The sequence below is a fragment of the Dermochelys coriacea genome, chromosome 4 (genome assembly GCF_009764565.3).
Source record: "Dermochelys coriacea isolate rDerCor1 chromosome 4, rDerCor1.pri.v4, whole genome shotgun sequence".
Lineage (NCBI taxonomy): Eukaryota > Metazoa > Chordata > Testudines > Dermochelyidae > Dermochelys > Dermochelys coriacea.
In genome coordinates this window covers 137,433,790-137,450,858 of record NC_050071.1, presented here as the reverse complement: position 1 = coordinate 137,450,858, position 17,069 = coordinate 137,433,790, and the positions used below count along the sequence as shown (strand labels likewise).

Genomic DNA, 17,069 nt, shown 5'->3' with positions numbered 1-17,069 from the left:
AAAAACTCATGGGATATGCCCCCTGAAGTCCTAGTGACACATGCAGGGGAGCATAGCACCAGTTAGGACACAGGCTTTGCAGTGTGTTTGCTCACACCTGGGCTAGGCTAAGCTGTGTGCATAGATCCGGGTGCTGATAACTCAGGTAATCTGCAGTGAGGACATACCCTTGAAGATAGTTACTTAAGGTCTAAATTCAGATACCCTTACTTAGTAGCTGCAGTTCCAATGAGACCACTCATGAAGTTAATTGCAACTCAACATAGACAAGTTTTTCAGAATTCCACTCAGGGCAATAACAAAGAAGAGGTAGAGTGTTCTGCTTTGATTATATATGTACGGCTTCTGCACTGGTCTGATATACATATTGCAACAATCATAGTAACAGCCAGGTGCTACATCACAGTGGTGCATGGGAAATACATATTATAGCTAAATAAATATGTTAATGGGAGCAGCAGACCTATTTTATGAGGACTATATACTACTCACTTACTAAGGACTTGTCTATACTTACTGGGGGGTCGACACACGGCCATCGGTGCATCGGCAGTCGATTTAGCAGGTCAAGTGAAGACCTGCTAAATCAACTACAGATCGCTCTCCCGTCGACTCCTGTACCCCACCAGATGGAGAAGAGTAAGGGGAATCGACGGGAGAGCGTTTCCTGTCGACATCCCACAGTATGGACCCCGCAGTAAGTAGGTATAAACTACAAGCGACTTGAGTTATGCTATTCACGTAACTCAAATTGTGTAGCTTAGATCGAATTTTCCCTGTAGTGTAGACAAGGCCTTATTCAAATGAGATTGGTATTGGAACTACTTGATTTTTCAAGCCCTGAAGGGCTCTGGAACTAAATGGAGTATCTGTGTAAAAGAATGGGATTAACGTTACACTTTTAAAGAATTTATCATGCCACTTACTTCAGGAAATAACTGGCTTATCTGCTTTGAGTAATGTCAGTTAATGAGTTTCTAAATATACAGGTGAGCTCGACTATTTTTAGTTTCCCTGTACAGTATTTAATTGCATTCCTCACAACGCCTCCTATAGAAAGAACACAGGGGAAAATGAAAGGAAATGGCTTTTCCTTTTTTGTTTGTGCTTTGACAATAAAATTTGGGTAAAAATAAAGAAGAATACGCTAGTATTTTGTGCTACTTTAAAAAATGCTGATAATTGAAAGAAAAAGAGCAAGATTCTATTTGGAAGTCAGTATTAATGCAAATTCATACTAGTGGAATGGGGACCACAGACTGACCTACATGTTTTATATACTATTCCTGCTAATAATCTTGTATGGTATGGGTTGTATGAAGATCCCAGGTAATAAGATCACTGTCACTTTAAACCTGAAATATTTATGAGCACTGTACCGTTGACTGCTGGACTGAATCATTTCCACCAGACTGCATGCTCTATGGGTATCTTCAGAAGTTGCAATGCCTTAAATATTAACACATTTAGGCCCTGATTTTGCAAAGACTTGAGCACATGCTTTATGTGCCCATGTAAGTCTTTGCACATTCAGGGCCTTGATGGGTAACTTCCACTGGCACTTTATTTCCTTTTGAAATTGTTCTTGGCTTGGAAAACCAAATGTCTGGGGATTTGCTTTGAAATAGTGACTCATTTGTACAACTTGATAGCATCACTTCTAACAGTGAACCCACTGTAAATTTAGCATACTTGGAATGGCATTTTTTAGAGTAGCAGCCGTGTTAGTCTGTATTCGCAAAAAGAAAAGGAGTACTATTGGCACCTTAGAGATTAACTCTAAGATGTCACAAGTACTCTTTTTCTTTTTGGAATGGCATTGTGACTGTATTTACATGTTAAGCACTATGTGATGGTGTAATCCAGCGATTCTCAAATTGTGGGTCGGGACCCCAAAGTGGGTCGTGACCCCATTTTAATGGGGTCACCAGGGTTGGCATTAGACTTGCTAGGGCCTGAGGCTGAAGCTGAAATCCAAGCCCCACCACCCGGGGCCAAAGCCCTAGCCCCACTGCCTGGTGCCGGGGCTGAAGCCCAAGGGCTTCAGCCCTGGGTGGTGGAGCTCAGGTTACAGGCCCCTTGCCTGGGGCTGAAGCCCTTGGGTTGCACTTTTGCCCCCCTACTCGGGGCAGTGGGGCTGGGCTTTGGCTTTGCCCCCGAACCCCACCTGGGTCAGTGGGGCTCTGGCGAGCTCAGGCTTCAGTTCTCCGTCCTGGGGTTGTGTAGTAATTTTTGTTGTCAGAGGGAGGTTGCAGTGCAGTGATGTTTGAGAACCCCTGGTGTAATCAATTACACGATTCTTATCTTCTTCAGTAGGAAGTTATTGAGAGTGAAAACATCTAGGCTAGTAGCTAACCTGCTAATTCCTAATAAAATGTCCACGTAAACTACAGGACATGTTGCATTGCATGGGGTTGACCATGATATTAAAGGGACAGTGTTGGGTTAATTTTAGTCCAAACTTTTGTTTTTGTACAAGTGAGCTTTTACAAACCCTAACTGTAATAAGAAATAATTCCATAAATTAAGATAAAATCCTCTAGAAATAGTGTTTCTTTTTAACCTAATAAATATCCTCCTGTGTTATCAGCTTAAATTTTACAGAATTGGGCTAATACGTGAGAGTCTGAGGGCAAAACTGATGAGACCTAGACTAAAGAGAACCATGTAACTGACTAATCAGTTTGCATTGTCCAAACTGAGAAATGCAAAAAGCAAACAAACAGCATAGGTAGTGAAAAATAAATGATATTTTTTAATGTGACAGTGCATCTTTTTAAAGAAATCTTTCAAAGGCACAAATAATAAAATATGATCTAATTTCACCTTATGGATATGCAGGTAGCTTGGGTCCTTTTGGTAAACAACACACATTTTTAATTGCAGAAGAAAGCTTTCCTGCATGCTAAAGTAAGCAGCCTCAGGCTGCCATTACAGGACAGTCTCAGTCTTTCCTGCATTCCTCTGCTTTGGTGGAACAGATGCCTTTTTGCCCTGTACTTGAATAACAATCACCTTCCCTCCCCTTCCCTCAAACTAAATTTGATGTTTGAAGGCTTTGGGTAGCTTACTGATGCTCTTATTCTTTCCCTACCACTTCTTCAATATTTATGTAAGTATTGATTTATATTCTGTTTGCAGTTTTACAGTACAGATAGCCAACTCCTCTTTTCGTCCCCTAACCCCTCACACTTTCCGAGCAAAAGAGATCAATACACCCTCTGGTGCACTAAATTCTAATGATGTTCGTAGGGCAGACACCATTGAATTCTGCTGTTACACTGCTCAGAATCTGATACCAGAATATATAAAATACTCACATAGCTCTTTTGAAGGTATAAAGCACTGTACAGAGGTTCTTCCAACATCCTTGTGGTAGGTAAATGAATAGTATCCCTATTTTATATGTGGGAAGGATGAAGTAGAGAGGCTAAGTGGCACCTGTTGAGCTAGTGACAATCATGGATTAGGACCTGGAGTCAGGGCTTCTGCATTGTTCTTGAACTATTAGAGACCATTGCTGCTGCATACCTTGGAATCTCTTTAGGGAGCACCCTTCTTGTGATTGATCCCCTTTTGTAGCACTGTATGACACTTGTTGTGTAGAGACCTAGGATGAACAAACATTAGTATGACACTTAAACTTGTCCTTAAGTGAAAGCACTTCTTCAGTTCTTCAGTGTTGTTTTTTTGATGATGTGGCATCATTGGGTAAATGTCCTATTTGTGCTCTATTTACTGCTCTTCATTTGTAGACTGGGGTGTGACATACAACATCTCTTTTTAAACAAGTTCATCGTATTGGTCTAATTGGATTGTTCCCCCCTAGAGAACGCCACTTTTGAACTGGGAGCTACGTGGATCCATGGTTCAAATGGAAACCCAGTCTATCATCTAGCAGAAGACAATGGCTTACTTGAAGAAACTACTGATGGTGAGAGAAGCGTTGGCCGTATCAGTCTTTACTCCAAGAATGGGGTGGCTTATCACCTTACCAACAATGGGCAGAGGATTCCGAAAGATGTGGTTGAAGAATTCAGTGATTTATACAACGAGGTTGGTATTTAACAGTCCCCTCCGGTTGTACATTGGTCTGAAAACCACTAGACACTTTTCAGTGCTGAGACGGTAGAAAAAAACTTTTAATGCCTTCAGTTTCTCTACTTAAAATAAGTTTTGGATTTTTAAAAACCAATATGGTGCTTTCTGCTTAATTCCGTCACCGGTTAATGTGACGGAGCTCCTCGAACCAAATCACACCCTAGAAGAATGCCCCTTCTGTCCTGCCTTATGATCAATTCTGATCCCTTCTAGCAAATATTGTGGGATAATTTAATCAATAGCTGTAGACTTGCCACTTAGCTAATAATAAAGAAGGGGCCCAAACGAGGCAGAACATAACTTAGGAAGACCCAACTAAAAGATGTGGCAGTGAGACATTATTATTGACATTATAACTACTACACTGTGCTGTGTAAGTTATGACATTCATCCTGATATGAATTACAAGCTCGATTTCATCACAGGTGCTGTGACAAATGTTACAGGGTTAAATCTCATTTCTCTCTTGGAGAGAGCTTTCATTTTTATGGTTTGGAAGCTACTTGTAATGTTCATTCCTCCATCTTAAACGATTTTCTCCAAAGATCTATGTAAACCAGTGCCTAAACTCATGATAGAGACTCCAGACCAAGGAAAAATAGAAATGAAAGCACTAAAAATAGTAATAAATGGAAAATGGCAGAATAAAAGTGGAAATACAGGTTCAGTAATGAAACGTGTCCTAAGCAAATACCCAAGGAAAAATGATCTTCGATTTCCTAGATAGGTAGGGTCACTCTCACTTTGGTGTAAATCAGAGTTTCAGGGGGGCCACACTGAGATTGCTTAACCAGGGAAGACTGCAAAGAATAGGGAAGATGATTCCCAAAACTGGTGGTTATTCTAATACTTAGATTTACCAGCCAGCAACAAAACAGCTTCTACAATACCTTACTGAAAAAACAACGAGGAGTCTTTGTGGCACCTTAGAGACTAACAAATTTATTTGGGAATAAGTTTTCGTGGGCTATAACCCACTTCATCAGATGCATGGAGTGGAAAATACAGTAGGCAGGTATAAATATACAGCACATGAAAAGACAGGAGTTGCCTTACCAAGTGGGGGGTCAATGCTAACAAGGCCAATTCAATCAGGATGGATGTAGTCCGTTCCCAACAGTTGAGAAGAAGGGGTGAATATCAACAGAGGGAAATTAACTTTTTGTAGTCACCCAGCCACTCCCAGTCTTTATTCAGGCTTAATTTGATGGAGTCAAGTTTTCAAATTAATTCCAGTTCTGCAGTTTCTCATTTGAGTCTGTTTTTTAAGTTTTTTTGTTGAAGAATGGCCATTTTTAAGTCTGTTATTGAGTGTCCAGGGAGATTGAAGTGCTCTCCTACTGATTTTTGAATATTACAATTCTTGATGTCTGATTTGTCTCCATTTATTCTTTTGCAAAGAGCCTGTCCGGTTTGGCCAATGTACATGGCAGGGGTGCATTGCTGGCACATGATGGCATATATCACATTGGTAGATGTGCAGGTGAACGAGCCCCTGATGGTGTGGCTGATGTGGTTAGGTCCTATGATGGTATCCCTTGAATAGATATGCGGACAGAGTTGGCAACTGGGTTTGTTGCAGGGGTTGGTTCCTGGGTTAGCGTTTCTGTTGTGTGATGAGTAGCTGCTGGTGAGTATTTGCTTCGGGTTGGGGAGCTGTCTGTAAGCGAGGACTGGCCTGTCTCCCAAGATCTGTCAGAGTGTGGGATCGTCCTCCAGGATAGGTTGTAGATCCTTGATTATGTACTGGAGAGGTTTTCGTTAGGGGCTGAAGGTGATGGCTAGTGGCATTCTGTTAATTTCTTTGTTGGGCCTGTCCTGTAGTAGGTGACTTCTGGGTAGCCTTCTGGCTCTGTCAATCTGTTTCTTCACTTTCCCAGGTGGGTATTGTAGTTTTAAGAATGCTTGAGAATGAAAGCTTATGCCCAAATAAATTTGTTAGTCTCTAAGGTGCCACAAGGACTCCTCTTTGTTTTTGCTGATACAGACTAACACGGCTACTTCTCTTAATACCTTACTGATTACCCAGAAGCATCAAACACAATTCCCTTAAAACAATGCAGTCTTGGGCTCCCACCCGGACAGCCAAATCAAATATAATGAGGATTACTGAAAATCTTAATCACCATGTAAAAAGTTCTACTAATCCCAAAGGATCAGACACATTGCCCATCAGGTCAATGAATATTTTAGATCTTATCCAAATACATGCTTACAGCTAATTCTTATGAACTAAACTAAGATTTATTTTAAAAGAAAACAGAGTGTGGATTAAAACATCATTATACATACTGGTATGAATAGAGTTCTTAGGTCAGTTTCATAATAGAGATGGTGAGCTTTAGAGTTGCAAAAGGTTCTCTCAGCATAAGTTCCATAGGTTATAGCCCAAGGTCCAATATCTGAGTGATCCTGTCTGGAGCTGGGGACCTCAGTCTTGCTACTCAAACTTCCCCTGAAGAAACTTAAGCAGATATGAGATAACAGGATCAAGGCCCAAGAGTTCCTTTTATAATTCTCTTGCAGTCTCTTGACAGCAGGTGAATAATAGGTGAAGCATTGTGGCTTTTAAGTAGAACTTCTATTTCCTCAGCATCACGGATAATCAGCTACATGGATCAGCATAAGGCAACTGCCCATCTCCTGCCATTTACAAGTTTATTACATACTTCAAAGAGAAATGAAGACAATGATATTACCAGAGTCACAGTTCATCTAAATGTTAATGTTCCCCTTTGATCTTTGAATCAGTGAAACATAGTGACAGACAGGAGCCGTCTGGTTACATTGTTAATATCTAACAAGATAAAGGTAAACATAGACTATTACAGTCACTATCTTTTCCCAGTTCTTTAACAATACAAAGTCTACATTTCAAAGCTCTTTTAGAGTAGCAGCCGTGTTAGTCTGTATTCACAAAAAGAAAAGGAGTACTTGTGGCACCTTAGAGACTAACAAATTTATTAGAGCATAAGCTTTCATGAGCTACAGTTCACTTCATCGGATGCATTTGGTGGAAAAAACCCCTCAAAGCTCTTGTCTATCTAACATGGCTTTGCTAGCTATTTACAAGGAATATCCCTAATTACCATTTACATACTTTCCTAATATGTCTTTAAAGGTAGAATTTGGGTCATTTAGCCTGCAAGTTGCTTAACCCTTTCTGGCTTAGTGTCACACTCACTTTTACCCCTTTTAACTTCATTCATCTCCCAGAATGTGGTGTTCATTGCTGAGAAAGGTGTGTTTTATATTGATGTAAAATTCTGGAAGAGACAAGGCACAGGTAGTTTCCACCTTGATGGAGCTAGGCGAGGTAAACCCTGGGTGAGGGGTGGTGTAGTGTCGATCTTGATTAGCTACCTCAAGGTAAAAACAACAGGGCCTTGTATCTGTAGGATTTTACACTATTAACAATAATAATGTAAGTACCACAGTGCCTAAGTGCCCCATCTTCAGTTTCAAAACATGCCTATCTTGTGCAGTGAAAACATAGCACAATCGGCCCCACCTCAGTGACCCTTTTTCCGGTTATTATAGTTAATGGCCTCAGAGTCGGTCAGCATTCCCCTATGTGGTGGACGGTTGGTGGGTGAAGGAGGTAGCTGGAGAATGACTGTTCTCTTCCCCTCAGGCTCCCACCCTCTGCTGAGCTTTATGCCAGCTCAGGACTAAGCTGTGTCCCCTGCATCATAGTCTATCGCGCTACCATTTGCCTGGCCCACTAGATACCGAGGGCCTGGTTTGTACTGGGGTTACACTAGCATACGACTGGCATGAGACAGTGGTATAAATCAAGCCCTTAGTTTTAAAACCGAGTTAGAAAGAGTGCTTGAGGTGAGTTCCGACAATCCTTAGGAAACTTTTGGATTGAGATGTGCCATCCTGGCCTTCCTAATTCAGCACTGAATAATTTATAAAATTCGCTCTTCAACATCTGGCCTCTCGGAGATACTGTCTCTTTCCCTTTGGGACGCAGCCAAGGTTGTGATGAGTGGAGATGCTGATGCCCTGCCTTTCTCACTCTCTAATAGAGAAGGGGCTGTTGGCGGGCGCAAGGCTCTGGAACACCCTTCTGTTCCTAGTCTGAAATAACCCAGATTGGCTGATTTGGGGCACGCAACAGGACCCATTTGTTCTTCTCAGCCTCAGAGAAGAGTTTGGCCAATTTTCCACTCTGCCCTGTTTGCTGGTATGTTACCGTCTGTATTTAGAGCTGCCCCTTGGTGGAAGGGGTAAGATGACATTAATATTTGACTTTGGAGTTTTTGCTAATTGACCTGGTGCTGTCAGATCCTGCGTACATTTGCTTTCTAAATGGAAAGAAAATCAGTAGAATCTTGTACACGGTCCTGTGCATTACATCTTGCCAAGCTCTTTGAAATAAACCTTATTTGGAGTCTCTTGGGTATGCTTTGGTAGCTATGTGGTAGCAAAAATAAAATTAAGTGTTTTTCTATGTCCTGTATTTCAAAAATGCCATTTCTCAGTAACTTTAAATGGAGTCTTGTAAACTTGTTGATGTTGTTTTCAGGTTTTTGTCTCAAGAGACAGCCTCAAGGTATCTCCAAATGGATGAATACAGTTCTGTCTCCCCTTTATTAGAAATTTTTATTAAACACACAGTCTTGGTTTGACCTTTGTATGGTCACTTACAACAGATTTTGCTCTGTGTGTGTATATATAAAGGATACACTTCCGTTTTTGTGTGTGTGTGCGCGCACATTCTTTCCATCCTTAGAAGCATAAATATCCCTTTCCACAAGTAGATTTAGGAAGTGTGTTCAATCCTAAACTCAGTCAATACTCGCTACATTATTAAGAGATACTTCAGTGTAAGATTCTCTTGGCATTTCCAATCTCACTTCTTTGCATGTTGCTGCTGAATGAGCTGCCATTCACAAAATCATTTAGCAGTGCAGGCCTGTGACTGGGGCTCCTTGGTGCTACCATAATAAATACTGATGTTGATATTTTCCTGTTGTCTGACCAGCTGGATCACATACTTGGGGGAAAAAAACCTCATTTGGTGTTTTCCCCACTGAGGGAGAATATGTTTTTCTCTTCTTTCCTCTGGTGCCCAGTGAATACTACAATGGACAATGAAAACATGCCTATGGCTAATTTAGTCTCTGGGCCAAGGGGTTACTGGACTTTAGTACAGCTTTGCTTGTCTTGTGAATGTGTTATCTGCTTATCGTCTGCAATCAGCTTATGAAATTATGCCGAGGCAAGGTCTGCAGCAGCTTTGAGCAGTACTTGTTGGAAGTGGTTAGACCTCAAATCTGTGCCACAGTGTAGGCCCATGAACTGCTGTGTGTTGAAATTCCACAATACTTCTGATTTGGGGGCGGGGGAGAGAGACCATTCCCCCCCATCTACTGCTAGGGACTCCCAACCTCTCTTGTTTTGAAACCCCTGTGCTTTGGGACAGCTCTGTGCCGCAATCAGTACCCCAGGTTCCTTCTCTTTTCCTATTTTCTACCAGTTTCCTGATTCTCTTCTGCGTTTCTTCCCTTCTCATCATTTCTTTTTCTATGGTTTGGTTTTTTCTGGTACTGCTCCTTCATTTTTTTTCTCTCCCCCCGGCCCCAGTTCACTTCCTGTCTCCTTTCTCTCTGTCTATGTTTATTAAATAAAACTTCAAACCAACCTACCCAACAGGGGGGCAGTACACAGAGGCAAAAAGGAAACATCCAGCCCCCTCCCCCCGACTTTACCTGAGACGTAAAAGATCAATTTGATATCATAGTCCACAGTGCCAATTGCCATTTTGCCAAACTCATCTGTTTTTTCTTAGATATTTTTAGCAGCTGAATTACTGCACAAATAGCCTGAACTAAAGTTTCAGGTGAGCCATCCTGTGCCTGGAAACAGGCCAAACAGCAACTACTGCATTAACAACTGCGAGGGTCTCAAGGAAAATACATGGCAAATGTCCGTCCTTCCTTATCTAGGTAGATGCTGAATCCCCGGGCGCTGGAAAACTCCAAAAGCCAGTTGTCTGTACGTCTGGCCACGTAACAGCAGACCTCTAAGTTTCGAGGTCAACAGATCCTTTCTCTCCCTCTAAAAGAAAAGGAGGACTTGTGGCACCTTAGAGACTAACAAATTTATTAGAGCATAAGCTTTCGTGAGCTACAGCTCACGAAAGCTTATGCTCTAATAAATTTGTTAGTCTCTAAGGTGCCACAAGTCCTCCTTTTCTTTTTGCGAATACAGACTAACACGGCTGCTACTCTGAAACCTGTTTCTCTCCCTCTGGAACCACGGGCTTGTGTTTTGTGTCTCACGCTGCTCACTGGCAGCCAGACCTTGGTAGTGCACCGAGGGACTGGGATAGAACACGGGGACTAGCAGTGGCCCTTGCAGCTTCTTATTACAAGCCACAGGGATGGGCGTGCCAGGATCCTCCCACCTCTCTTCTGGCTGGGAATTGCAGCTATATGGAAGGTGCAGGGGGCAATTAGTTTTAACCATTTTCCATAATTACTTCTCAACACTGGTATGTTGAAACCATGAATATCCAGTTGTGTCAGAGAGGTCAGTAGTTTTAATCCAAATACCTTAGATGGGAAAAAATCTCCAACCAGAGATCTTGTCTCTGCTTATAAAGCACTGTGCTTCCCTGTAGTGCTAGATCGGGGTGGGCAAACTACAGCCCGCAGGCTGGAGTGCTCCCCATGGTGCCGCAGGCCCCACGTTGCTCTCAGAAGCGGCCGGCACTACGTCCCTGTGGCCGGGGGGGAGGGCTCTGTATGTTGCCCTACCCTCCAGGCACCGCCCCCGCAGCTTCCATTGGTCGGGAATGGGGAACCGCGGCCAATGGGAGCTTCGGGGAAGGTACCTGGAGGCATGGCAAGGTCAGTGCATCGAGCCCTGTGCCTCCCCCTCCCCCAGGGGCCGCACAGGGAGGTGGTGCCGGCTGCTTCCCGGAGCGGCATGGGGCCAGGGCAAGCAAGCAGGGAACCTGCCATGGCTCCGATGTGCACCGCTGCCACCCCGGAGCCGCTTTAGGTAAGCAGCGCCGGGCCGGAGCCCGAACCCCTCCTGCACCCCGCCCCCCAACTCCCTGCCCTAAGCACCCTGCCTGCACCCTGCACCCCCGTGCACCCAACTCCCTGCTCTGAGTCCCCTGCTGCACCCCGCACCCCTCCTGCACCCCAACCTCCTGTCCTGAGCTCCTTCCTACAGTCCACACCCGTCCTGCACCCCTGCTTGAGCCCTCTCCTGTGCTCCGCACCCCTCCTGCACCCCAACCCCCTTCCCTGAGCCCCCTCATACACTCCGCACCCCTCCTCTGCCCCATACCTTGCCCTGAGCCTGTTCCTGCACGCTGCATCCCCTCCCACACCCCACACTCCCTCCCGCACCCCAACCCCCTGCCCCAGCCCTGTATACAATTTCCCCACCCAGATGTGGCCCTCGGCCCAAAAAATTTGCCCACCCCTGTGCTAGATAAATGAGAAGGTGGCACAGATTCTAGACAAACAGGTTGTTCCTGGGATTGCTTGTACTTCTGTGATTTATCTTTAAGGGCTTTCCTGCCTGTCTTTGTTCTGGTAAGCTTTTCCTTTGATATGAAGTACCATGAATCACAGTTAAGCAGTTCTTGGAATCATCCTAACAAAAGAAAAGGAGTACTTGTGGCACCTTAGAGAATAACAGATTTATTAGAGCTTAAGCTTTTGTGGGCTACAGCTCACTTCATCAGATGCATAGAATGGAACATATAGTAAGAAGATATATATATATATATATATACATACATACAGAGAACATGAAAAGGTGGTATTTATATTGTGACAAAGCTCCTCCTCTGCCTTGGTGGGTCCTGCGCTTATTGGCAGATTTGGCCATGTCAGAGGTTCACGGCAGTCCTCAGTTTGGCCACTTTCGTGGCTCAAATCTGCTGTTCACTCAGTTAGCTTCATCACTGGCCAGCATGGGGAAAAGGAAGAAGAACAATCTCCGCAGTCCACCTAGTGGATCGAGGAACAGGCCAGAGACCTTCCCCTCTGGTGGAAGTCACAGTCCAGTCCACTCCTCCGGTATCAAGTAGAGAGTTGGGGAGATGGAGGGATGGGAGGAACCCGGGCCCAGCCTCTACTCTGGGTTCCAGGCCAGGGCTCTGTGGATTTCAGCTGTCTACAGTGGCTCCTGTAACAGCTGTGTGACAGCTACAACTCCCTGGGCTACTTCCCCATGGCCTCCTCCCAACACCTTCTTTATTCTCACCACAGGACCTCCCTCCTGGTGACTGATAATGCTTGTACACCTCGGTCTTCCAGTAGTGCGCCTCTTGCTCCCAGCTCCTTGCGCCTCTTGCTCCCAGCTGCTTGCACATGCATCATAAACTGAAGTGAGCTCCTATTTAAACCCAGGTGCCCTGATTAGCCTGCCTTAATTGATTCTAGCAGTTTCTTGATTGGCTGCAGGTGTTCTAATCAGCCTGTCTGCCTTAATTGTTTCCAGAAAGTTCCTGATTGTTCTGGAACCTTCCCTGTTACCATACCCAGGGACAAGGGACCTACTTAACCTGGGGCTAATATATCTGCCTTTTATCACTCTCCTGTAGCTATCTGGCCTGACCCTGTCACAATATGTATACCTTTTTACTATATGTTCCTTTCTATGCATCCGATGAAGTGGGCTTTAGCCCACGAAAGCTTATGCTCAAATAAATTTGTTAGTCTCTAAGGTGCCACAAGTACTCCTGTTCTTTTTGCGGATACAGACTAACATGGTTGCTACTCTGAAACCAAATAAAAGGCTTGATTATTCCAGACGCACACAAGTGGTTGGTGGTGATGGTTGTGTTTAATAACAGCTTCCTCCTTACCAACAGTAACAATGACACAACTTGTTGGGTCATCTCGTTATATGAAACACCTTCTCAAAAAAAAGAATTATAACTTGATATCTTTTGATGAGATTACAGGGTTGGTCGATAAAGGTGATAGTACTGAAGTAATGTCCTTAGATTCCTGTAATGTATTTGACTAGGTACTGCATGACATTTTGATTAAAAAAATTAGAAAGTTATTAAATTGACATGGAACACATTAAATACGTTAAAAGCTGGTTAACTGATAGGTCTCAAAATGTAACTATAAATGGGGAATCGTCGTCAAATGGGTGTGTTTCTAGGGGGGTCCTGGAGAGATCAGTTCTTGGCCCTATGCTATTAAATATTTTTATCAGTGACCCGGAAGAAGACTTAAAATCATCACTGATAAAGTTTGCAGATGACACAAAAATGTGGGGAGTGGTAAATGAGGAAGAGCATGGGTCATCATTATAGAGTGATCTGAATTGCTTGGTAAGCTGGGCACAAGCAAACAAAATGCGTTTTAATACAGCTAAATGTAAATGTATACATCTAGGAACAAAGAATGTAGGCCATTCTTTCAGGATGGGGGATTTTATCCAGGGACACTGTGACTCTGACAGAGATTTGGGGGTTGTGGTGGATAATCATCTGAACATGGCACATGCTGAACAGTGAAATATAGTGGCCAAAAGGGCTAATGCAGACCTTGGATGCATAAATGGTAATTTTGAGTAGGAGTAGAGAAGTAATTTTACCTCTGTTTGGCACTGGTGCGACCAGTGCTGGAATCCTGTGTCCAATTCAGGTGCTCACAATTCAAGAAGGATGTTGATACATTGGAGAGGGTTCAGAGAAGAGCCATGAGAATGATTAAAGGATTAGAAAACCTGCCTTTATAGTGGTAAGCACTGCCTAAGGAGGGTGTCAGACATGGGGTCTACACCCAAGAGCATGCCTGGAGACCTATAGCTAGGTACGGTGACCAGTCACTGTCTGGACCCAGGGGGCTTAGAAGCGTGTGGGATTGAGTGGATAGATCCCCTCACAGTAGACTAATGTCCGTCCAAAGCATGTGACAGGGCCAGGTTGTGACAGTCTGAGAAACACAAAATCAGAAATAGTAAACCCAGTCACTCTTCCTTCAAAAGAAGCCATTTCCCCAAACCAAACATTCTCCAACTCCATTCGCACCCTGACAAAAATCCAAACTTCAACCCTGCCTGTACAGAAGCAGTGTTCGGGCATAGGTGCTCTCTGGTCTGCAGCCTTTAGAGGGCAACTTGGCCACAGACACAGTAGCAATATTGGTACTGTAGCTTGAATAGCAGGATTTAGCCACTTGAGGGTGCCATGATTGCACAAGAAGCTCTGTCCTTTCCTCCAGTGGAAGGTAATGGTGAAACACCCATATTTTGGGAGGACTGACAGACATAGTGTGTTCCGAAATGACCTGCCTAAAATGTTCTCTGGTACCTAGAGTTCTTCCAATTTGTCTTTGACCCTCTGGTTTCCTATCTTCTGCTGACTGATAGAGCATCTTGTGAAGGGCAAAATGTGATAAAATAAATTCCCAAAGCCCTCTGGTAACTTTTAGGCTTGAGCCTCCCGCTGTGAAATTTGTTCCCCCATACAGTGGGGTGGCTTGAGCATACCGATCCTAGGCGAAGAGGAGTACGCACACTGCTCAGGACTTGGATTCTGCACACTCGAGCTAGTTACTGTGAGTGACACTCTCCCTCTTTTGGTCCTGTCTCTGGCAGGTCTATAACCTGACTCAGGAGTTCTTTCAACGTGGTAAACCAGTCAATGCTGAGAGCCAGAATAGTGTGGGCGTCTTCACACGGGATGTGGTGCGCAAACGCGTGAAAGCCGATCCAGATGACTCGGAGACCACCAGGAGGCTAAAACTAGCCATGATCCAGCAATATCTTAAGGTATGTTTAAAAAGGCAGCTCAATCATGGGACATTAGAAACCTGGCTAAGACTTACATCCCATCACTAAGGAATTACTTATATTTGTCGTCTTTGCAGCTGGGATATTTCTGGTTCATATATTACATTTTTCTCATAAGCTGGACATCTCCACAATGGGCTGGCAAGTTCTGAGATGTCTCATCAGTTCAGTTAAATTCTTCTGTGTGATGTTATAACATTCAGTCCTCTATCCTGCCACTTACCAGCCAAAGACAGCCTAATGCCAACTCCATTTAGAAATGGGTACCTTTTTGCCCCATACCTTGGACCATGTGCTGCAGGCAGTGTGTCTTTTATCCCCTTTTGCCTTTCTCCAGAGCTTGGAAACCAGGAAAATTGACTCTGATAATACAATGCTATTGGAGCAATCCCTGCAAAATAAATCCCAAAGCATCTTAACATTCATTTGAAAGGGGAGAGAGAATCAAATAAAAGGTAAACTGTGTTCATTAGTACCTCCACACTATTTGCCAAGTAGATCCTGCCTTCTCTGTATCCTATCTTGAGGCTGGGACTTGTGCAGCACCAGGCACTTAATACAGAATAAACGTTAATAATAATCGGGCAGTTTTTGTTCTTTGAAATTGTAATGTGAATTAAAGGCTTATTAAGGAAGGCAGGGATGCCACACGTACAACACTCTGGCGCAGTAGGTAAGTATACGTATCCACAGTTTACGTATGGGAAACTGAGGCAAAGAGAGACCTAAGGTCACACAGGGAGTCTGACAGCTGCTGTGACACTCTTCCCTCTGAGTCATTATTAAATCAGTAATAGCCACTTGTGGTCATTAAAGAACCCAGGGCCTTTCTGGTAAGAAAATGGGTGTTAACTCTGGTGTCTTGGCCAAATTCTAATCTGGATAGTTGCATTTTGCCTCCCCAAGATTCCTTCTATAATTTTGGTGCAGAATCATTGTAATAACTTGCTTTTATTTATTTAGATTTGACAAAATGTTTCCACCATAGCCAGAACAACTTATACAACTGCTACCTATCCTCTAGCCCCAGACTGCAGATTGTCCCATAACCAGGGAAAGGAGAAGAGCAGAGACTTTAAAGTCCATTAGGGACCTCATTCTGCCAGTCTAATTGAGTTGATAGGCGTTCAGATATTACACCGATGAGGTGGTGCCCATGGAAAACTTTAGGATAGATAAAGCACCTGTCGTTCTAAGTAGTATACAGTAAATTAAATACAAAAAAGGACAAATTCCCAATATAAATGATATAAACATTTACTGTATTACTATATCTCTGAAAGTTGTCAACGCTCTTTGGTCTTTCAGGGTAGATTATAAAATTATGGCAGACTTCGAGTGGGAGTTGGGCAGTACTTGCTGCAGGTGACATGTACTTAGGGAAAAGGCATGTTTAACTTTTTAGGCTTAGATCTTGCAGCTGAACCCACACTGGTGCCTCCATGCTTGTGCAAAGCACACTGACGGCACTTAGCAGGCGCAGGGCCATAGGCTGTATTTTCTTCAAGACGCTTATCATATCCTCTCTGCTTGTAAAGTGCTTAGCACTGAGTGTGCGTCTGGCATCCCAGTCCACCTGAGCATGCAGACGGTGTCTTGCAGTAACTAGGAATGCAAAGCACGGTGTGTGGATGCCCCATGCTGAGAGGAGGCTGGGTCTGCCAGGCTTATAAACTACACTTGAAAAGCCTAGGTAATAGGCTAAAAGGTGAGATGGATAATTGTAATTTTCATAACTACATAAAACGGCGAAAACAGTCACAGATGCGGAGATCAGATCCAGAAATTAGAAACCTAGAAAGAGAAGGTGGGAAGGATAAAGGGCCACCATTCCCCAGGCACCACTGGAAACTGACAACAAAAGGCAGGCCTAACATCCTGCCCTGAAACATGGGATCAATGCTAGCAATAGCTGTGCTTACCAGTTTTGATGGGTGTCCCCAAACTCTAGACTTTGCTAATCAAAGTATACATAAGATTGATCCTCCCAACCTCACCATGTCTTCCCTTCCCACATGGTCACTGGAACCCGTCCTTTCAGCTGCAGGTCATTAGCTAGTTGAATGCTAATGTTCATGGCATGCTGAGATCTACGTCCGAGGGGGTGGCTTTGAAACCTTTTTGTTCTACAAATGTCTCCTTATGGAATGGGAATCTCTGTCAACATCGGCTACTGAAAA

The 17,069-nt window shown here is 43.7% G+C and overlaps 1 protein-coding gene across 3 annotated transcripts in view; it reads left to right on the top strand.

Moving 5' to 3' along the window:
• The window catches only part of SMOX (spermine oxidase), an 88,192-nt gene that overhangs the window by 55,429 nt on the left and 15,694 nt on the right, over nucleotides 1-17,069 (top strand). For all 3 annotated transcript variants that reach the window (XM_038400031.2, XM_038400029.2, XM_043512745.1), the window contains 2 exons: nucleotides 3,830-4,056; nucleotides 14,695-14,868. In XM_038400031.2, the coding sequence (XP_038255959.1) occupies nucleotides 3,830-4,056; nucleotides 14,695-14,868 (401 nt within the window). The remainder of the gene's footprint in view (nucleotides 1-3,829; nucleotides 4,057-14,694; nucleotides 14,869-17,069) is intronic.